At 37.0% G+C, this 22,478-nt stretch overlaps 3 protein-coding genes across 6 annotated transcripts; all 3 read left to right on the plus strand.

Annotated features, from left to right (window-relative positions):
• Window positions 1-97: 97 nt before the first annotated feature.
• Window positions 98-13,669, plus strand: LOC111594031 (protein spinster). 3 transcript variants are annotated; one of them, XR_002751082.2, is made up of 9 exons: window positions 98-937; window positions 7,662-8,019; window positions 8,857-9,183; window positions 9,300-9,561; window positions 12,136-12,234; window positions 12,300-12,425; window positions 12,490-12,634; window positions 12,755-12,925; window positions 13,307-13,669. XR_002751082.2 is itself a non-coding variant. In XM_023307144.2 (8 exons), the coding sequence occupies exons 1-8, from the start codon at window positions 613-615 to the stop codon at window positions 13,372-13,374; spliced, it is 1,710 nt and encodes a 569-aa protein (XP_023162912.2). In that variant the 3' UTR covers window positions 13,375-13,669. The 3 variants fall into 3 exon arrangements, 1 of the variants encoding a protein (XP_023162912.2); XR_002751081.2 differs by lacking the exon at window positions 9,300-9,561 and adding an exon at window positions 9,750-10,011 and having other exon boundaries at window positions 613-937; XM_023307144.2 differs by lacking the exon at window positions 12,755-12,925 and having other exon boundaries at window positions 613-937.
• Window positions 13,670-15,418: 1,749 nt separating this feature from the next.
• On the plus strand, window positions 15,419-17,379 carry LOC111594043 (zinc finger protein 570). The gene is made up of 3 exons (XM_023307157.2): window positions 15,419-16,105; window positions 16,186-17,138; window positions 17,208-17,379. The coding sequence occupies exons 1-3, from the start codon at window positions 16,091-16,093 to the stop codon at window positions 17,239-17,241; spliced, it is 1,002 nt and encodes a 333-aa protein (XP_023162925.2). The 5' UTR covers window positions 15,419-16,090; the 3' UTR covers window positions 17,242-17,379.
• A 99-nt stretch (window positions 17,380-17,478) lies between these two features.
• LOC111594045 (uncharacterized zinc finger protein CG12744) lies at window positions 17,479-21,641 on the plus strand. Of its 2 annotated transcripts, none has more exons than XM_023307160.2 (3): window positions 17,479-17,724; window positions 20,696-21,189; window positions 21,258-21,641. In XM_023307160.2, the coding sequence occupies exons 2-3, from the start codon at window positions 20,708-20,710 to the stop codon at window positions 21,289-21,291; spliced, it is 516 nt and encodes a 171-aa protein (XP_023162928.2). In that variant the 5' UTR covers window positions 17,479-17,724; window positions 20,696-20,707; the 3' UTR covers window positions 21,292-21,641. The 2 variants fall into 2 exon arrangements, with proteins under 2 accessions (XP_023162928.2, XP_023162927.2); XM_023307159.2 differs by lacking the exon at window positions 17,479-17,724 and adding an exon at window positions 20,456-20,570.
• Window positions 21,642-22,478: the final 837 nt, after the last annotated feature.

Consider the following 22,478-nt stretch of genomic DNA (forward strand, 5'->3'; position numbering starts at 1 on the left):
CACCTAGTCAGAATTTGAATTCGATATATGTTAACTAACAGCAGTATTTATGTATGCCATCAATGTTAATAACAGTTGAGTACTCGTTAGGTTTCTGAGAATGCCATCGGTTCGATAGTTGTTTAAGATTGTTGGACGCGTGTGGATGTGCGGTGAACGGTCGAAAATCGTAATAATAATAATTAATATAAAGAAGCACCGCAAATGCATACAAAAAGCAAACGCCGCATTCAATTATTCAACGTATAAACGTTATTTATATAAAGTCTGATAATTGCCTAATTAAAGGGAACGACTTATTTTGTTAAAGAATTGAAACGTAGCCAAAGTATTTAAAGCGAGAGAGCGGCAAATAGAAATTTGCCACCAACACATTTTTTTTATTATTGCTTCCTATCCAAATTCGTGCATCGCGTGTGTTTTACGCGGCATTGTTGACGCGTGTGTGTGTGTGCGTGCGTATTCAACACAAAGAGAGTGCGAGAGATATAGCAAAAATACTTTTGCTGCAACTTTTTGGTGCCATACTCACTAAGGAAACTTTCGTTATACGTACGTGTATATACCTCGTACGTGTGTGTGTGTGTGTGTGTGCAAGTGCAAGGCACGTGAATGTCGCTGAAAAACCAACAAGCCTATCAACCGCTACCAACTGCCGCGGCCGCCATGGACAATCCGGCGATGAGCAACAGTAGTAGTAGCAGTGGAAGTAACGAGGATGTTGCCCGACTAGCTCAGAATGGGATACCTCCGACATACTCGTCACAACAGCTGGTTTCGTCAGATTCTGATTCCATGGAACACCATCGCTTGCATGGAAACGGTATAGTCCCCCAACCCCGATCAAGACCAGCCATAAGCAAAAGACAATGGCTGACAATATCGGTGCTCTGCTTTGTTAATCTCATTAACTACATGGATCGTTTCACAATTGCGGGTAAGTTGTTGTACTCCAATTGGACTACGTATCAGAAAGTGACACATTCCAATAGCAATTCAGCAATAGACAAGAAGCGTGACCCGCATGCTGCGCTAATTGCCAGCCGCGACGTCACTTTCACCAATTGGAAGTCACACAGGGTCTCTCTCTATTTCTCTCTCTATTTCTCTCTCTCTCTTTCTCTCTCTCTCATTTGTATTTGCTGCTGTTAACTGATAGCACAAGGCATATATGATTATCTTTGTTACGTCAAAACTGTAAACAGTCTAAATTTCTGACGTCTTTAACAATATTAAGCACTGTTCATACAAACCAAGAAGAAACAGACGTGTGACTAATTCACATTTAAATTTTGGCGTATCGTTCCAACTGCGCTAATGTTTTTCTTATCTGAATCATTTTTGGCTTATGTACTGCTTGCACCTAGCCACTACTGTGGGTGAGTGCAAAGTAATCAGTCAGGCCTTTCGTCAGTTCTGTATTTCATTTAATCTAACACTTGTGTGCGAAACGTAGCGCCTGATGTGGCGTGATGGAAACACGATCCATGCGCATTCACAGTTGTCAAACGTTTTACATATCTAAAAAAAACTCATTTTTAAAATCTAATATGAATGTTCCAGTTGGACGTCAACAACTGCACTCGTTCAGATTTTGAAGATTTCTAGCTTTTATTTATTACAAAATTCAAATAGTGTTTCTGTTATACTGGATAGAATATTACCTGCCTTGTCACCAGATTTGTGGACGCATCGGGTAAATCTTAGCTTTAGGCAAGGATACCAAATTTCAAGTCTCAAGATTCAAGTTCAAGACGTGTATCATGTATCTGGTTTCAAATTCCGTTCATAAGTGTTTACGTCTTCAATTTAAAATTCGCAAGAATTTTCAATGGATTTGTTTAGTTTCCTTTGTTTACTGCGACACTGAAATCAGGAGACGCAATGTAATCAACTGCTTTAACACTTATTGTGTACATACGTACATGTATTTGTATAACAGATGAGGGAATTATTATTATGGCGTGATTGTTATGTGAATCATTTGTTGTTTTACAATCGTTCACAAGTAAGGGCAAAGCAGGAGTAAACTCGCTTCCAGCAATTACAGCTCAAAAGCGGTTAACGGCTATCGGTAAGCGGCTAGCGGCTAGCGGCTAAGCAACCAGTTGCACTCTTCTTGCTAAAGTACATTGCAAACCAGTTGTTAATTTCAAACTCAAATGGCTGCTCAAATGACCCATCAGCACAGCTGGTAACATTTCTATATGCCAATTAGTTATTTAAATATATATGTATGTTGTATATTATATATTTATTTATTCGCATCTTAAATTATTTTGACTTGGCCTTTGAGTTGAATTTTGCAAGTTTTACCTACCGTTATGCATATACAATGAACTTGGACTCTTGAGCTCGATCAGCAGTTTTTTGCCATTGATAACATTTTGAAATCAAGGGCACATAACAGCAGCAAAAGCTGTTACCTAACATTGACAGTAACCATGAATCTTATACATTTAACATGCATCCTAATGTTAACAGCAACTTAACTTGGGCTATACTACTCTTAAGCTAGTTAACATTCTCATGTTAAATTTAACATCAGAACAAACTGTTAACTACCTAACTGCTTATCGTGTGTCATTAATCAGCCTAAAGTCTGTAATAAGCCACCAAATGCAAATATCGTACGATTCTTATAATCAGTAATCAGGGTAGAGAAACTCATGACCAAACCGACAGGAAATGATACATTTATATACATACAATTGTGAACAAAATATATATATATATTTATATAAATTGGGCGATAAGTTTTATATGCGGGAAGAAAACCAACAACAAACTCGATATACAATTATTCATCATGTTTGCGCTTATTCATATTCATATTCATATTCACAATCAACCATCAGTGTGGGCGTGGGCCAATAAGTTAACAATTTTCTCCATAATCGTCGAATCGTATTCACTTGATGGGCATTATATATATATATATAGCAAAGTCGATAAATCAAAAAAATGGGCATTTACTTTGCACTCGGATGTGTTTTGACATATTAACTGCTTGAGAGACTTTAGAAGATCTGTGTAAATAAGTAACTTATCTGATTTATTTCTGTAAAAAATTACAAACAAAAAACTGTTTGCTAGCTACTTAACATTTAATAGAAATGTTATTAAGGAATGAGTTGTATACTGCCAACAGCTGCTTAACATAGTGTAAATATGTTAAAGCAATAATTACTCCTTTATATTGCTAGCAGGTTCTTAACAGATTGGTTTATATTGGTAACGGGTGCTGAGGATGTTACGAAAATATTAATGAACTGTCACTAAATAAATATAATTATCATTTAGACATTTGTTGTTGTTATTTTTCACTACCTTGTCATAAATAATTGGTCTGGATGCGCCTGCAGTTGATAGCAGTTAAGCGATAAGCGTTATCTGTTATCTCCTAATTAGGTATTATTGCTTCTATCAAAGGCCGTGCTATTGATTGGATGTGTGTGGGTATGTGTAGGTGTAAATCAACTCAAATGAATTGCAGGTGAGGCACGTAGTTTGCACTTGATGGCACGTGGTTAGAACCGATTTAAATAATTTGTCAGTCCAAATATTTGCAATATATACCTGTATGCATATATATATATATATATATAGTTTTGAGTATTTCGAAATGTGCTCGCCTTCATTAACATTAAATTTAAGTGTTAGCTAAAATGTTGTGCCACACTATTTGAATGTGTTATATATCGCGCGATGTCTGGCATCTATTTAATATTATGCATTATGCATTATATTATTATGCTTGGCCGCTCAACGTGACCCCAAGCAAAAGCTGAAAGAAAAATAAAAAATGTTGAAAATAAAGCCAAAAACAGATTGCGGTTTATTTGTTGGTTTACATCGCAATTTATCGCCTGATTTTTTCGTTTATCCAATTAATTCACATGCCTAATTTTAACATTCATTCATACAATACAAAATTGAGAATAAAATATATAAAAAATAAAATAAACGGCTGATGCCAGCTGTAGGAATTTTCAAAGTAAAAACAATATATATATATATATATATATATATATATATCTATATATATATATATATATATGTTTATATATATTTATATATTCATGTATTGAACTTTGTTCTATATGTCAGTATCTTTTAAAATTTTAAAATACCAATTTAAATTCTATATAATATATATACACATACATATACTTATGTATCTGTTAAACAGGCCACCACTGGCTGCTACGTAATTTGTTGGCCACTTTCCAACTCAAAGACCATTCAAACAAACAAAAAAGCAAAAATAATACCAAGTACAATAATTGTCAGCAGTTTCATTGCTTGCATTCGGTATTTTCTTTCTTTTCCCTTCTTTTTTTGTTAAGTTTATTTACTAAAAAAAAAGCTAGTCGCATGTTTAGCGAAATCGTTTTATGCTAAAATATTACGTGATATTTTCTTTGTTGAAAATTTTGAAACTTTTGGGTATCTTTATTTATATATTTTGCATTTTATTTAAGTCTCTTTTTGCATAACAATTTGTTGAATTCAGTTTTAACAAATTGTACGATATTCCCAGGCAAAAAAACTTTCATTTTATTCATTTATCAATTTCACTATTAATGGGAAATATACAGTTATCTCACGTTTATCAACTATGAAGTCTCGACTGGGAATTATTAAAAAAACAAAAAAAAATCATTTTGGCTCTAGCGAAGCTTATAAAGTGTTCAAAGAAGGGGCTTGGCATATGCTTGATTCTATCTAAATAGAAACGAGCCCACAAATATTATATAATTGCTAAAGATATTTTTTATTATTCAGTTTAAAGAGCTGATTAAACATTTCAACATTTTGGGCATTTGGTCACACTCTGTTAATGCCTTTACACAAGCTATCATTTACATTTATGTGTTTACAATTACATTAAACGTAAACTTCTTACATTCTTTTATGCTAATTCTGTAGTTCAAAGAGCTAAGCTTGGACACACAGACACCACACATACATGCATACGTTAAACATTTTGAACGTTAAACGATGAGCCCAGGCATCGGCAAATCTTTCTTTCTATTGAATATATATGTTCTTTTGTTGTCGTCTGCTTGTGCATTGCACAATGTGCAAAATGTTGACGTTGATTTTGTTTTGCTGCATTTTTTTGCATTATTTGAGCGTCATTTTTGTTGCCTATGTCAATGACCGGCAGCAGGCGTCGGCGACTAACGCGACAAAAGAGTAAATCGACTCTTAAGCTCAAATTCAATTAGAGGTGTGAACGCTTCAGAGAGAGTCTGTGCTAGTATACAGATGTGCATGTGTGTATGTGTAACAGTGTGTGTGTGTGTGTGCTTAAAACTTTACTTTTGTGTTGTGTATTGATGCGCTTCCATTTTGAACGATTTCTTTTTCCCCTCCAAAAGAAAGTGGCATACATATGTAAACATCAAGCTTTCCCAAAAAAAATTCAAATTTATAAAGAAAAAACGGCACATTAACAGTGTCAGTTAATGTCGGTTAAAATCATCTCAAAGTCGCAGTACTTCAGGTTGTAAATCGCGCGATTTTTCAAGGCCAATCACAATCGCTTTCAAGTTAGTAACAGCTTTTTGTTTTCTTTTTTTTTCATATTAATGAGGCAGAGCGTCGTTCCACTTTGTGCAGTAGCCATTCTTGGCAAGCAACTGCCGCTCGATAAGTAACTGCTACTAGCTGGCTGTGAAGTCTAGAGCGTCACAGCTAGCGAGCGTAGGAGAAAGAGAAGAGAACAGCGAGAGATCGCAAGAGAGCGATGAAAAAACTGGTTCTAAAATTACACACACAAGTTTCTATAACCGGCAAAAATAAATTCCCGATCGAATGCGCAAGCATTTGTCGCGACGTTTTGTCTCACCTCCTCCTCCATTCTCTCTCGCACTCCAATTGCAGTAGACGGGCGCAGAGCCATAAACAAACCTTAGCCCTGCTACTATTGCCTGTCCAACACACACACACATGTACACCAATGCAACACATAGATGTTTACAAAACTTTTCGATGCGGCTTACACACCCCACATTGCATTTATCGCGTGGCCGCTCAGTTGGCGGCCGTATGCCGTTACGTCACTGGCTAAACAATCGCGCTGATTGGTTGAAAACATCGTACGATAAACTCGTATAAAGCGAAATGTGCAAAAGACCCAGAAAATAAAATGAGAAAATATAAAATAAACAACGCGTCAGCCGAACATTTGCGGCTTGCTGATTCACTTCGTTTGACTTCGTGCCACGTAGTCGAGCATAGCATTCGGCATTTTCTGTTTTCGTTGTCCGCTTGTTCGCGTTTCGTTTCGCTGTCCACTCACTTGTTGAGCGTTTTTGGCCATGTATCGCTTTTTGGAATACCGGCGCTAGCGACCTTCCCTTCGTTTCGGTTCTCTCGCCCCTTTCATGCACAATTTATTGGCCATTGATCATCTCTGAATTTTAATATATTTATTTTGAACTGCTTTTGGGCTCTACGGAATCGTAGTGCATAATGACGTTAACTGTTAACGGCGGCCCCAATAAATAGTAGGAAATGCATTGAACAGTTATTGACTAGGTCGTGTTTGTAATATTATTCATTATTGCTATTAGTGACTTGCACATCCGTCCTCATAATTTGAATTTTAAATATGTACGCAAGCATGAGATAATCAGCTGGTCATATGAAAAGAATGTCTGGGTTTTGTTTTTAATTTATTTTCATTTTGATTCCGGATTTTGCGTTATCAGTCGCACATCAGCTGTTCCCAAAAACAAAGTAAATAAACGTAGATTCATTTTTATCATTGTTATTTTTTATGGCATTGACTAAAAACTGATAATAGTGAATAATTACGACAACCAGAACTTAAATTTCGTTAGTCTTGTTCTAAAAAATTTGTTTACATTTCGTAACTTAAAAATAAAATGATTCATCATGACTAAATGCCGGAATTTTATGTGTCAGAGTAATAATCAATTGAGCAGCGACACTATATTTTTAGAACTCTGAAGCATAAATCTGTTAATTGTGGTAAATGCTGTAAAAATGTTGTTTTTGTTAACAGTACTTAAGTAACTTGAATTTTATATCTTCTCTTCCCATCTCTCTCTCTCTCCCATTACATACTCGAAGCATAAATATGTTAGTTTTGCTTGCTGCTGTAAAAGTGTTGTTTCTCTTAACAGTGCTTATGTTAATTCTATTTTAAAATTTCCCTTCCCACACTCCCGCTTTCTCTCTCTCTCTCTCTCTCTCTCTCCTTTTCTTAGTTATTAGATATTGTACTAAATGTTACAATAACATATCTTTTGAAGATGTTCTAAATTTTATATTAGCACTGTTAATGTTGTAATTGAACGCGTAGAGCCAGCTTATTTTATGTTGCAACTCTCACCTGCAACTTTTGTATCCATCGTAAAATCAAGAGTATTTACAGTTTAGTTAATTGCCAGCTGTAAGTAGTCAACTGATCTACCAATTTACGTAAGATCATAAGAGCTTTAATATATGGTTGTTATATTTACTTAACCAATTAACAGGAGCGGCAGCTGCTGCAACACATGTGAGGCATATTAAACAATCACGCGCTTATCGCAAATGGAGACCCATACATTTTTTAGTCATATGTATATATGTATAGTTACAAAATCTAATCTTCCTCTCTCTCTCTCTCTCTCGCTTTCCAGGTGTTTTGGAGGACGTGAAGAAAACCTTTGATATAGACAATGATTCTGCAGGCCTCTTGCAGACAGTATTCGTCTTATCTTATATGGTTTTCGCGCCACTCTTTGGTTATTTGGGCGATCGGTATTCGCGTCGTTGGCTAATGGTTGTGGGCGTGGCTCTATGGTCAACAACCACACTGTTGGGCTCGTTCATGAAAAACTTTGTAGGCTTCATAACGTTCCGCGCCTTGGTCGGCATCGGCGAAGCCTCCTATAGCACCATAGCCCCGACGATTATCTCCGATTTGTTTATAGATAGCATGCGCTCCAAAATGCTGGCTTTCTTCTACTTTGCCATTCCAGTGGGCTCCGGAATGGGGTAAGTTATCTTTGAGAATAAAGTTAAATTAGAAACATATATATATGTTGGCATGAGCTCGTTGAAAATGGGAAATGGTTTTGAGCAAACGTATGCAACAGGCAGCAGGCAGCAGGAGGCGTGGCAGGTTGCATAGAGTAAATGTGTGCTTGATAAGATCATAGAGCAGAGTTAAGAGAGAGCAGAGCATAAGAGAAGAGTTGCGGTATCTCTAAGTCGGACACTCCCCAATAGGACCCTCTAAATTGCTTAAATCATACTCAAGTACGTTTCTATATGCTCAGACGAATAATTTAGTATAAGATTAGGCTAAATAATCAATCAAGATCAGCAACCGGTTCCCATATCAGCTAGACCAGGCAGCACAGACAGTAGACAAGGCGAAAACAAAGTAGTGCGTGCGGCTGTTGATAAGGCGCAGCTGCTTATCAGTGGACATCGTCCGAGTCGCTCTGTGGCATGTTCGGCTCAACGCAGCCAGCATCAGTAGCTCTGCTGTCGCTCGGTGCAAAGTTCGCTCATGCAGCAGCCGTGAGAAAGCCGCAGCGGCAGCTCCTGGCTTTCGATTTGTATTCATTCACCTTTGGGGTTCAGTTGAAAGTTTAATTGTGAATAAATTTAGCTTGAATTTATTTTGTTATTTATAGAAAGTCGTCAAATCAAATGTGAATTTAAACTCAATTAGGGCGCAGCTCTTAAGTGAGGTCAATTGCTAGAATCTCGCTGTCAATTGGTTGCCAATGCAGGCCCCTATGCTGCTTGCCTCATGCCTCATGCCTCATGCCACTGCCACTTGCCACTTATTTATGTTACTAATCATATTTGATGCACCCGCAGCTATATTGTGGGATCAAAGACGGCTGAACTGGCCAACGATTGGCGCTGGGCATTGCGTGTCACGCCCATTTTGGGCGTTTTCGCCGTCGTGCTGCTGGCGCTGCTGAAGGATCCGAAGCGTGGCGAAAGCGAAGGCGTCGCACAGGTGGAACGCGAGAGCTTCTGGGTGGAGATCAAGGATCTGCTCACGAATCGCACCTTCATTCTGTCGACAGCTGGCTTCACCTGTGTCGCCTTTGTGACCGGCGCCCTGGCCTGGTGGGGTCCCAACTACATTCATCTCGGCCTCAAGATGCAGCCAGGCAACGAAAACCTCAAGCAAGAAGAGTAAGTTGTCAAACGCCCAAAGAAGAAGTCGCCATTTCTTTCTTGCCCCAAGCAGCTATAGACTTGACACTCATCAAAATTGTTGTTGTTGCGCCCTCGTCGAATTGTTGTTGTAGCATCTCCTATAAGTTTGGCCTGGTCGCAATGGCCGCTGGCCTGATTGGTGTCCCGCTGGGATCGGTGCTGGCCCAGCACTATCGCACCCGCGTCGCCAACTGTGATCCCTATATATGCGGCATCGGATTGTTCGTATCGGCGCCGATGGTCTTCATCGGTCTGCTCATGGCCCGCAGCAGTGCGACGCTCTGTTTCCTTTTCGTGTTCGGGGCGCAGGTGGCGCTCAATCTCTGCTGGTCCATTGTGGCCGATATATTGCTGGTAAGCAACAGTTAGAGCAAGAGCAAGAGCAAGAGCAACATCAGCAGCAACAGCAACAGCAACAACAACAACTAGAACAACAAATAACTTTGTTTTTGCCACATTTTGCTAACCAAAAACTCTTTCTGCTGCCTTCCTTCCTTTATCCTACTCTCCCGCCATCCTTAACCTGGCCGAAACGAATTTAGTGTGTCATTAATATTTGGGATAATTACAATGGTCGCCGGGCTGGTGGGCGTGCCGCTGGGTTCAGTGCTATCGCAAGTATTGAAGAAACGCTATCCGTCCTGCGACCCCGTCATCTGCGCCGTCGGCCTGCTGATCAGCGCCCCCTTGTTGACCGGCGCCTGCCTGATCGTCTCCAAGCACCCGATCGGCACATATGTCTTAATGTTTTTCGGTCAGTTAGCTTTAAACCTGAACTGGTCAGTTGTTGCGGACATTTTGCTGGTAAGAATCAAACGGCGAATCGGCTCGTATCTATCTCTCGTGCTACTCGCAACAAAACAAAAGAAAACTTAATCCAAAGCACACAAATTGCAATAGATAATTGATAACTATCTTTATCTTTATATTTATCTACTTATTGACTCTGCTCATCTTGCACAATTCTCAATGTAATTTTACTTTTATGTTTCGATCGATCAATTTATTAACTTTTTACTGTTGTAACAATCACACACACACACACACGCACACACACACACCTGCTACACACTCTGCTTTGTATATGTATATATTTTGTGTTAGTCTTTAAGTTGGCATTGGTTTTATCTGCAAACATTTCGTCTTCATCCAAGATTTTAAATCCATAAACTCTTAGATACCCTTTTAGCATCTGGAATGTAATCAGGTTGAATGTGTTTTCTAGACCAGTTCAAAAGTTAATATGAGACTTGATAAGAATTCCACACGAGACGTTCTGTATATGAAAATCGCACAGATAGTCTATATATATATATAGTCTATATATGCATATATATATATTTACAGTCAGGCGCCATCGACTGCATAATATTGTCTAATTTTGTAGCTATAGCTATAAAACTCTTTCCGTCCGATTTATATATATTATCAATCAAGGAATTCTACGGAGTAACTCAAATGCTTTAGTTTAGTTTAACAGTAGATCGATTCATTAACTATATTATATTTTTGCTATATTATAATATATCCATAAAAAAGTAGAATATTTCCATATTGCAGACATAGATCTAGAGTGAGTCATAATATCGCATATCTATATCATATATCTGTTCTGGATGTGGTGTTGGTAACTCATTCAAAGAACCCTGTGATGGTCTATCCTATACTTGTTATAAGGTGGTTGGCCAAAAACTAATCTACTTAAAGTCCTTTACCGCTAGACAAAGTCTTAAAGTCACGCACAATTTAATCGAATATTCCTACCCTCTGTTCCGGAAAACATCTCCAAAGCAATCTCTCGAGCTGCATAGCTCTGCATATCATGAGACCTAGAAAAAAACTTATTATTGCTTTCACTCCTTGCATTGTAATGCTCTAGACCAGGGGCATTTGTCACCCTGTCAGCATCCCCCATTAAACAAGGCGCCTCGAGGGTGTTGCATGAAAGCGGGCCAAACTGACAATTGCAACCCCAAAGGTTTGATTACTGCTCAAATTTCCTTGTCTGATTACTTGTATATATATATAACAGATATATATATATATATATATATATATATATATATATATATATATATATATATATATATGTATGTATATACATTCCTTGACACACCACGTCCCAATTTGATGTGGAACAAGTGTAATCAAATCTAATATTCATTTTGCTGTAAGCGTGCCACAAGTTTCAGGTCTTACAGATATATATATATACATATATATACTGCAAATTTTTGATCTATTTTTGGTATTTTGAGAACAGTTCCGCTTTGGCAACGGGACGTTTGCTTAATGTTTGCTTCCTGCTGTTCACGCTGACATACAAAAACAAAAACAAAATCAAAAAATAAATTTTCAATTAGTTTTTTAACAGTGCCAAGAAAAAAGTAGCTTTCGAGTAGATATTTGTTTTTATTTGTTATGTATTTACGCACACATACACACACACACACACACACACACTGCACATTTAAAACAGTAAACAGTTAAAGTAGTTTAAAAACAAAATTTGTAAATTTGTAAAATTATAAAAAAAAGTAGACAACAATTTGCCACAGTTGAGTTTCGGTCGGTCGGTCGGTCGGTCGGTCCGTCGTTCGTTCGGTCAATCGGTCGGTCGAGCGTACAGAACTGTTCCCAAGCGCGCACCACACACCAGCTGGCTGTTCCCATTGGCGATGCATGTAATTAGTGACACAAACCAAGTAGCTGTGACACACACTTTATCAAAAGTGGCGCCATCTCTTGTGAGCTTTTGACTTAGTAGACACCCACACACGCACGCACTTAACACACTGCTTAAGCTTAATTTATTCTAGTTACTGTTGTTGTTGATAACACTGCTTGTGGATTTGTTGCTTTACGCAAAGCTTTGCATTGCAAATCTAAAAAAAATACTAAAATACTATACTGTTAACCCTCATGTAGTACGTGATTGTGCCATCCCGCCGCTCCACTGCCGAAGCCTTTCAAATACTCGTATCTCATGCACTCGGAGATGCAGGCAGTCCGTATCTGGTGGGCGCTGTAAGTATATGAAATCTATACAAATTATATTTTAATTAATATATTTATATATATTATCACTTTAGATATCGACGGCCATTAGAAACAGAATGATCGCCGAGTCGAACACCGTTAATGATGCGATGATAAAAAGCATGTCGCAATTGGCGGAAAATGCCACGGAATTTTACTCAGATAACCTACCCTCCAGGGTAAGTTAGCAACTATAGCAATTGATGTATACGAATATTTGAATTATCAACTCGAATCTTGCAGTCTGCGGTGGACCTTTCAACATTCGAATCGTTGCAATATTCGCTATTCTCCACCACATTTGTTGAGGTGTTGGGCGGCGTCTTCTTCCTTATTACCGCCTGTTACATTGTTAATGACAAGGCAAAGGCGACAGCTGCCGTACTGGGTAAGCATAAACATACATATATAAATACTCACACAGGCACACATACATACAGAGATATGTGTATATATATATATATGCCGAGTCAAGGGTCTTTAACTAACTTTTCGGCGCCCTTCTCAGCTGACAACGACTCGAGATCGGCGCCCGATCCATCCAATCCGAAAGCACTTTTCGAAGCGGAATGCCTGGTCAATTTCACAGACATTGCATTGCGAGAGCGCGCGTGAGCAGCTTAAAGAGGCTTTAAACTAGGTTTCCTTTCTTGTTTGATAGCCACAAAAACAACTTTCGGTAGGTGTGGGACAACAAAATTGCAAAATATTTCAAATTCTGTTTTTGTCTTTGTTCAGTTCGTGTGAGGCTAAAGAAACTAACGAATCATGTTTTGAGCGCAAATTCCACATTGACATGAGGCTCCCATAATCGCACACACACACACACTTACACATAGATACACCGGCACACAGATACATCTCACACACACTCGCTCACTCGCTCGTTCCTTTGTTCGTTGAGATTTGTTGATGCTGTTGGCAAATGCGTAAATCGCTTTGATTGTTCCGATTTTTGTCGCCTTTAACCTGTGTCTAACCTAACCTAACTGTTTGATAACGTAAACAAAAGAAATGTTACTGATTAAAGTCAATATTCATTTATTTCACTATCTTGCAGAATACAGTGCGCAGCAGCAGCAGCAGCAGCAGCCGCCGCAGCAGTCGCCGCGCAGCCGCAATGCCTAATATCAGCCGATCCAAGAAGCTTTGCTACGCACTCAGCGCGAAGGGATTCTGTGTGAATTGGCACTGACTGATTATCATCTTTAAAATTTGTATTCATAAACGAATCATCATGCATTTTTAGTAGATTCCCATAAAGGTCGAAATACGTATTTTCTTTGCTTCATTTTAGTATTTGTTTCTAAGCCACATGAGCATAAGCAATATGTTTTATAGAATGGCGCATGTTCCTATGCATACATACATACATACATACATGCATATGTATATGTACAGACACATACACTCACACACACATACACACTCTCATGTAGGTGCCGGCACATATGCAGATATATATCTTCAGCACACACACACACGCATTGTATCACTTGATTTGATAGTTAGTTTATTTTGATGTTAATGTAAGCAATCGATTTATATTACAAATATTCATTTACTCTAATATTATGGCAATCGACTATAGTTACCATTTATCATCATATGATAGATTGTAAATAGTTAGGAGCATTGGATTTTGTTTTAAACTCTCGCTCTTATCTCAGGCACACGAAAAGTTTGAATGGGCTAAAGAAAACTGTAAATATTTTAATACACGGCCATAAATATTAAGCATTAGCCTAAAAGCTCTACATACAGATATATATATATATATTTTAATTGGTTATATTTAATTGTAATCGTAGCTAGTTCGTTTAACAAATTTTTATGAAACAAGTAAGAACAAGAAATACAAATAATATATGAAATAAAATAAATTAACAATAAAACCAAACACAAATTGAATGCTTATCTGTCTGGCACTAAGTGCTAGATGTTGCAGATTATTTTTCGAAAAAATTATTGTTATTATTTTCATTCACCCAGCATGACAGCTAATCAAACTGATATGTATCAGGGTTGTTTAATCATAGCATAGCGGTACTTCATACAATGGACAATGAAACTTGATATCAAACAATAACAATTGTGACGTCACATACTCTTATACTTCGCTCTTATACCAATATATGTAGCTGCGCATTGCCAATTGATTGTACTCTTATTGTTTCTCTTTGACGAGCATATTCACAAGCAAACGCACAAACATGCTCTTGCATGCTCAAAAACAAAAAGGTTACATATCTCGCTACATTTGTCGTTAAGAGTCATTCTATACGTGCACGGGGTACTAATTTTTTGTAAGCATGAACATATATATAAGTTCGCTAAGTCCTTCGAGCTAATAAGTAAAAAACACCTCCACACTTACCGAACTCATGTTTACACAAGTGTCCCTTTTTAGTGTTTTTAGTCCGTTGTCTAGGCTCATTTTACATTCTTAGCAGACTCTGCCTTGGTCCGTATTCTTCATTATATATGACATGTTCATACTTGAACATTCTGCCAGAAAGCAGTTGTGGTTGTGGTCTAGAAATTTAATTTTAGTTTGATAACGCGTAGATGATCGGATATATTTTTTAGCCATTATTCAACTATAGATTGCTAAAATCACAGCAAAGTAAATGGTGTAAAACAAAGCCAGTTTAAAATATCTTATACTATTATCCTATAATTATTGCTATCGTAGCACACGTTTTAGCACTTTTCAACACTAATAAAGCAATTCAACCCATTTGTATTGCTGAAGTCTTATACGCATGGAAACTTCACCTGTTACGCTTAAATGTAGGCAATGCGCTGCTTTATATGAGTTGTGCTCTCCAATATAATTTACAGTGAAAATTAATCTATTATAATATAATACACGCTGTACTTGGCTGCAGAAGAATTTGTATAAGAATTAAATCCACCTATGAATTTTTTTATGACAATTGGTCCAGCATGCGCATTCCTTCGCTGCGGCTCAAAATTAGCTTACTATAGATCGAGGTCTTCGGTTTTTATGTTTGTCTCGTTTTAGCCTTTAAGAACAGTCCAACCTGAACTGACGTTTTGACATCATAGTTAAAACCCAACTACACATATGTACATAAATGTGCATACACGTAAACGGGTACTTTTTATTAATCCTTTTTTAAGAGAGCTCAATTGTCACAGTGTAAAAACATACAGTTGTCATAGCAAGCAGCTTCAAGTCGTTGTGTGGAGACTAAAGTAATCTGTGCGCGTCGACATTTTTCGACATCTTATACATTTGTGTATGTATACACGAAAACGAGTGGCAACGAGAACAAGCAAATCAGTAAAGCTCATCGCTGGACCTTATTAAATATAAATTTACAATGGCACGCTTGCATACATACACAATAATCACGCCAAAGATCTAGGATTAACTATTTGAATAACAATTAACAAATATAATTTGTCATAATGCAATCAAAATCAAAACGAATTTCTTAGTGCCAGCGGGCGTGTCTGGTCTTGTTAATGTTCGAGCTTTATGGACCGTTTTAGCTTCATGCACTAGAGAATCATGAAACAAACAACAAAGCAAGAATAATAGATAAAGGCAAGGATAGAGGAATTTGACAAAATAAACGTCAGGGATCATCGACTGGCACATATGTGTGCATGCAGACATCAGCATGTGTTTTTTTTGAGTGTGTATTTGCGTGTTTGTGTGAAGTATATAAGAAGCAAATGAAAAAATTCGAGTTCAGTTCGTTGTGAAATCTCTAGATGAGCGCAGCTTGAGTTACGCGGGTTTTTATGTAGCCCAATAAGGAAGAGGCGAGAATCGAATTGCACAAATTCGGTGCGATAAGAATTTAATAAAATGGATTACAAACCTGTAAGTTTTGGCAATTGTAATTAAATTATTAAATACATGTCTTAATCATAATAACATAAAAATGGGATATTCGTATACAGTTAAACATGAAATTTGAACTGCCCAAAAGTCCAGCTTCCACACTGCACAATGATGGAAGCGATGATAATGATGATAATGGTGATGTAGAGTATATGGGCACAATAGTTTCACCTGCGGGCGAGCAGACACTTATCGGCACCAATCAGAATCGGAGTCCAAATCCGAATCTGGCGACAATGCCTTCCCTATTGGTCACACCCCCACTCTCGCCCCTGGGTGCGCAACAGTCGAGTATGCCCTTCCTAACAGCCATGTTGTCGCAGAATAACAGTGCGAACCTCACCCAGGGCTACGTGGTGCATATACCCTGCTATCTGTGCAAGCGGCCATTCAGCGATATCGAACTACTGCGTGAGCACCTGACCATGCATGCGCGCCAATTGAATATACACCTACGTCCAGGTGCGACAGACGCACCCAATCTCTATACATTTCCTCCAACCGCCACCATTGAACCAAACAATTTTAATAAAAGTGTTCAGAAGGAGACACAACAACAGCAACGGGTGGAAACGGCGCAGGTCAGCTGCGAGGATTGCGGGAAGCACTACAGCTCCAAAGCATCCTTGAGGGCGCATCAGCGTCAACATCGGCTGCCCACTGAAAACAATAAAAGATGCTGGTCCAAAAGGCAATACAGATGCCATATATGCCGCAAGAGCTACAAACGTGAAAGCTTCCTGCACAAGCACAGGCTCTACAAGCACAGCCAACAGCAGTACTCACATGCGGAGGCAGATCCAGCTGCAGCAGAAGCAAGTGCCGAACAGAAGCAACGTTGTGTCTGGACGACAAAGGTGTTTAATGCCGTTGCGGCAGCCAATTACAGTCCGGCCACAGAGACGGCATCGAAGTATCTGCCACCGACGCCCGCAGCATCCGAGCCACTAAATCCCAGCGGGAGAACTGTCCCAAAGCAAAAGTATGCGCTGCGTTCCCCCTACTTCAATCCGTAAGTGCCAAAGCTGAAAATCAGTTTGAAATCATTAAATAAAACTCAGTCGAAATCGTTATCTTTCAGCAATCTCTGGGTGGACTACGATGCTTATATATAATAGAATGTCTATAGCGTAAATATATATGTTGTGTACCTAAGTTAATATTAAATATTTATGAAAAGGTGAAATACGCGCATAAGGTTATCTCTAACAGCATTTCTGAACAGCCCAGCTGCCGTACATACATATCTATATCTGTGTATATGATAGTATTAATAATTAAAATTGATAAGGATTCGCGCTTGATTTGCGCAATCGACTGTATCTGTTCAATATTTTCAAATAATGAATTGCTGGATTTCGAATACTCAATTTAAATTGAGTAGAGTCTGTCGATAAGGCATATTTTGAAGCTCTGAATAAATAATAAACAAAATGCTCGAGTCAGCACATTCTACATTGTATAAAAGGAAATACGATCGCTGAATGCGCTGAATCGGCTGAATATGCATACGATTCCAATCACAATTAAAACTCATTCAGTTGAGATCTGTGCCCCAACAGAGCGACGACAGCGACGGCAAAGTGAAATGTGTTGCAGTAAGTATATTAAATTCGAGTCGAGTGATAAATTAAATACGCTGTACTTATAAGCACAATCAAAATTCTTTAAGAATATAATATTTATGTATGTATATTATAAGTATAAAAGATGATGTTTAAGACAAAATTCTATTTGTATTTTAAATATATTTAATTAAGATCGTAACAGAGAAAACATAAGATTGATGTGAACAATAAGATGACTTGAAATATATGTGCTGAACTATCTCAATGGAAAGAACGTTGTTATACCTGAATTTAAATAATTATAAGCTCCAATTTGAGAATTTTGGGTGCAGAAACCATAAAATCATATCAGAGTCATGTCATATTTAGTCAATTCTATAGTCAATGATTTCTATGTTATTCACTAGAGTTGCTAAAATATGCCATTATTTGGGAACTTTTCTGTATAACAGAAATTATTATTAAAATGAAATCAAGCTTGAAATATTTTTTTAATACGTACATATGTATATAAATTGATACACATACAGTGGTTCACAGCTTATTTCAACCAGCACCTTAAAAAAAGTTTGTTGGGCTATAAAATCTAAACTATTGAGGGTATCCCGAAAATTTAAATGTAGGTTGTTAGTGTGATGCTTAAACTAATAAAAAATCAATTCATTTATTTTTTAAATATTTTTTCAATATTTAATAATGTTTAAAAACTAAAAAATGAGACCAAAACAGTTCCACAGCTTATTTCAACCACAAACTTTGCAGCTGATGAAAGATCCGTTATTTTGCAATGCAACGGTAGATTCTTGTTCTATGCTTTATTCACTGTTTTCGCATTGTGATAAAATAAATTTTTGCAGAATTTTGAAAGCTCAACTTTCAGAAAAGTGAATTTAGCAACATGGGACCACGCACACCTATTGAGCAGCGGGAACTCGTTCTCAAACACTATAAAAATGGTCATTCCCGTAGAAAAATTGCTGAGATGGTTGGATTTAGTGATTCTACAGTTCAAAGCATCATATACCGGTTTGTCCGTGAAAATAGAACCCACGATAAAGGCAGAAATGCTCCAAACAAAATTTTTAATCCCACGGACGAGCGCTATATTGTGAGAAAAATCCGGGATAACCCAAGGATATCGGCTCGACAAGTAGCCAATGATGTTAAGGAGGAGTTGGGCAAGTCATGCCACCCAGAAACTATTCGCCGTGTGCTTCGGGAACATGACTTTAATGGCAGAGTACCACGCAAGAAGCCTTTTATAAGCGACAAAAACAAGAAGTGTCGCTTAAAATTTGCCCAGGAGCACTTGCACAAGGACATTGGATTCTGGAATACTGTTTTATTTTGCGATGAGTCCAAATTTAATTTGTTTGGGTCGGATGGGCCCTCATATGTGTGGCGTAAGCCTAACACAGAGCTTGACGCAAAACATTTGAGGGCTACAGTAAAGCATGGCGGAGGCAGCCTTATGGTTTGGGCCTGTATGTCAGCAGCCGGCGTTGGGAACTTAGAGTTCATTGAGACTACGATGGATAAAGGCAAATATCTTGATATTTTGAAGTCCAATTTAATTCAAAGTGCTCAGAAACTGGGCATAAAGGAGGACTTCAGATTTTATCAAGATAATGACCCGAAACACACTGCGGGAATTGTCCAGACTTGGTTGATCTGGAAATGTCCGCACGTTATGAAACCACCAGCCCAGTCACCAGATTTAAATGTAATCGAGAATTTGTGGTCGATTTTGGAAAAAAACATTCGCAAACACAATATATCCAACAAATCGGACCTAAAAGCTGCATTGGTTGAAGAATGGGACAAAATTACTCCAGAAGTCACCAAAAAGTTGGTTGAATCTATCCCAAAAAGACTTAAAATAATAGTTAACCAAAAGGGTGGTCACACTAAGTATTAATTTCTTATTATTTTATGTTATTTTAGTGTTATATAATGTTATTTCATAAGTGGTTGAAATAAGCTGTGGAACTGTTTTGGTCTCATTTTTTAGTTTTTAAACATTTTTAAATATTGAAAAAATATTTAAAAATTAAATGAATTGATTTTATATTAGTTTAAACATCACACTAACAACCTGCATTTAAATTTTCGGGATACCCCCAATAGTTTAGATTTTATAGCCCAACAAACTTTTTTTAAGGTGCTGGTTGAAATAAGCTGTGAACCACTGTATGTATACAAAAGTAACCTGCTATGTGCAAATGATCGCCCCGCGCATGTCCGAACTGTATTCTTCGCCCGAGTGACCATTCCTCAAATAAATAACATAGATAAGACCAATAATTTGTTCAAATCTTCACACATATAAGAGAAAATTCCTCTTAAAACCCATAAATATATATATTGTTTATATACATATATACATACATATAAATAGATATATACATGCACACACGCAATCATACATGCACGCACACACAGTCATACATATCATATTCTTGAATTCCATTTGTCGGACTTCTTTTGCTTTCCACAATAAAATGCACAACTAAACTTAAGTATGACATATACATACACATATAAACACATATGTATATTTGTACACAGTTACAGTTAACTACAGCAATGGGGATGAATATCCCTGCTGTGCATACCCATGTTTCAAGTGCCATTGAAATATTTCCTTTTTATGACCTTTATCACGCATTCTTAACATTATACATACAGACACGCACACAAGCATACAAGCGTATACAGAGCGGCTCATTCTATCGCTCAGGAAGGCAGCTTCGTTAGTCGTTGTTCACAGTTCTAATCTTTCTAGCGACGCGGACAGACCGACAAAGCAAGTATTCAAACATATACAATTTATGTATTTGTGAATGCATAAGAGATAAATATTATAGAGGCATTCGGTTAGTATAGCCTTTGGGGAAATATGAAGTTAAATATTCCCACTCAAGTTTGGTATAGTTATAAGAGTTGAAGTCGTATAAGTGTGTAGCATAATTAGTTGATTTACAACACTGATTAATTGCAGACACAATTTGATATGCTGCTCTCACAACTGTTATCGAATTCGATAAGTCAAATCGAAATGGAAGGAGAGGAAGTTGATTTTAATGAATACGGCATAAGGTGTTTCCTTTGCCAACAGCTTTACACGGACATCGATGAGCTGCAGCAACATTTGCAGGAACACTCCATTGAAAGTACTGAAAATACAACTCCTACATATTACAATTGTGATGTTTGTGGCAGAAGTTTACGTTCGGAAGAAGAGCTGAACAAGCACATGGCACGATTTCATGCGACCCATCTGATTAAAAAAGATATCGAATCCGGCAATCGATTTAAATGCGATAAGTGCAATGATATCTACATAAGTTTTAATTACTTAGAGAAACACATACAATCGGCACACAATGCTAGAGATGAGAGAACGAATTCACCCTTACGAAAGGATCACAAACTAGTCACGCGTATAATACCAGCGAAGCAAAAATACGCACCACGTTCTCCCTTCTTCAATCCGTATGTTTAGCTAAAATGCAATCATTTCGCATTCTTCATTCATAATAACAAATTACTTTTTTTTTTAGAAATCTGCGACGAGATTGCGATGCGTATATATAAAGATTTACTAAGAAATAATAAACAATTTCTAAATTAACTAATTGCGATGATCTTACTAAAATCATTGATGCAATTTCTAGAATTCATGATCATCAAATAATACTCACATTGCAGTGAATCAGAATCTGACACCATAAATATATTTTTTATAAAATATAGTATACATAGAGCGTTATTTGGAATTGGCTGTGGAATTAAATGGAATCAAAAAATGATTTTGCAATAATTTAATCAAACTTGTATCGGCAATAGGCGGATTAAATTACAAGAGTTTCAAATATGAAATTATTTTTCACTTATCAAATTTGGAATTGAAAGAAATGTTATATTTTTTTAATAAAAAACCTCACCGACAGAAAATGTGTTTTGCTTTATTTAAAATTTTATTCTTGCTTTCTATTTGTATGGTATATGATTTATAGTTTATAGTACAACATATGTTTATTTATTTCGCTCGGTTGTTTAATACATTTCAATGAAATCAATTGATTATTCGCAATTCCTTGAATCGTACAAAAGGTGTTTTTCGCCCAAATACTTTGCATGTGTGTTTTCTTGAATTATCTAGATTTGCATTTTAGTTTTTGTCTCTTGTTATATTACGCATAATATATATATGTATATTATATATATATGTATATTATGTATATATCTATATCTTTTTAAGCTTAAGACAAACATTTCTTAGCAGTCGAATGCATTCCCACACAATACCAGTTAAATATACCTACTGTTCCCAGTACAAACATTGAAATATAAGTTGGCTAACTACATACGTTATAACGAACTAACTGCACACATATACCATCGTTATGTCAATCCAATACCTTATCGATAACTATATAAAATTATTTGGAAAATAAATACTATGAAAAACAGCTGAAGCAAAGGCAAATCAATGCAATAACAATCAAGATACTAAGCGTTAAGTTAGGAGTGGGAAACAGAAATAGAACGAAAGTTATAGGTTTTTTTTGTGTAATTTAAGGCTTTGTTTTTGGAACCGCAAAGCACATGTGACTAAAAACAATATACAATTTGGATTGATTGCTATAATAAATAACTATGCTCATCGCTCTCCTAACTAGTATTTGCAGGCTACGAGGACTAAAATATATATTGTGACAGCTTTTCGCCTTTCATTGTTTTTATTGAAATTGTAAATTATTTTTAAGATGTGTGTTTTT

Source organism: Drosophila hydei, unplaced genomic scaffold, assembly GCF_003285905.1.
Source record: "Drosophila hydei strain 15085-1641.00,03,60 unplaced genomic scaffold, DhydRS2 tig00008134-arrow-pilon, whole genome shotgun sequence".
NCBI lineage: Eukaryota > Metazoa > Arthropoda > Insecta > Diptera > Drosophilidae > Drosophila > Drosophila hydei.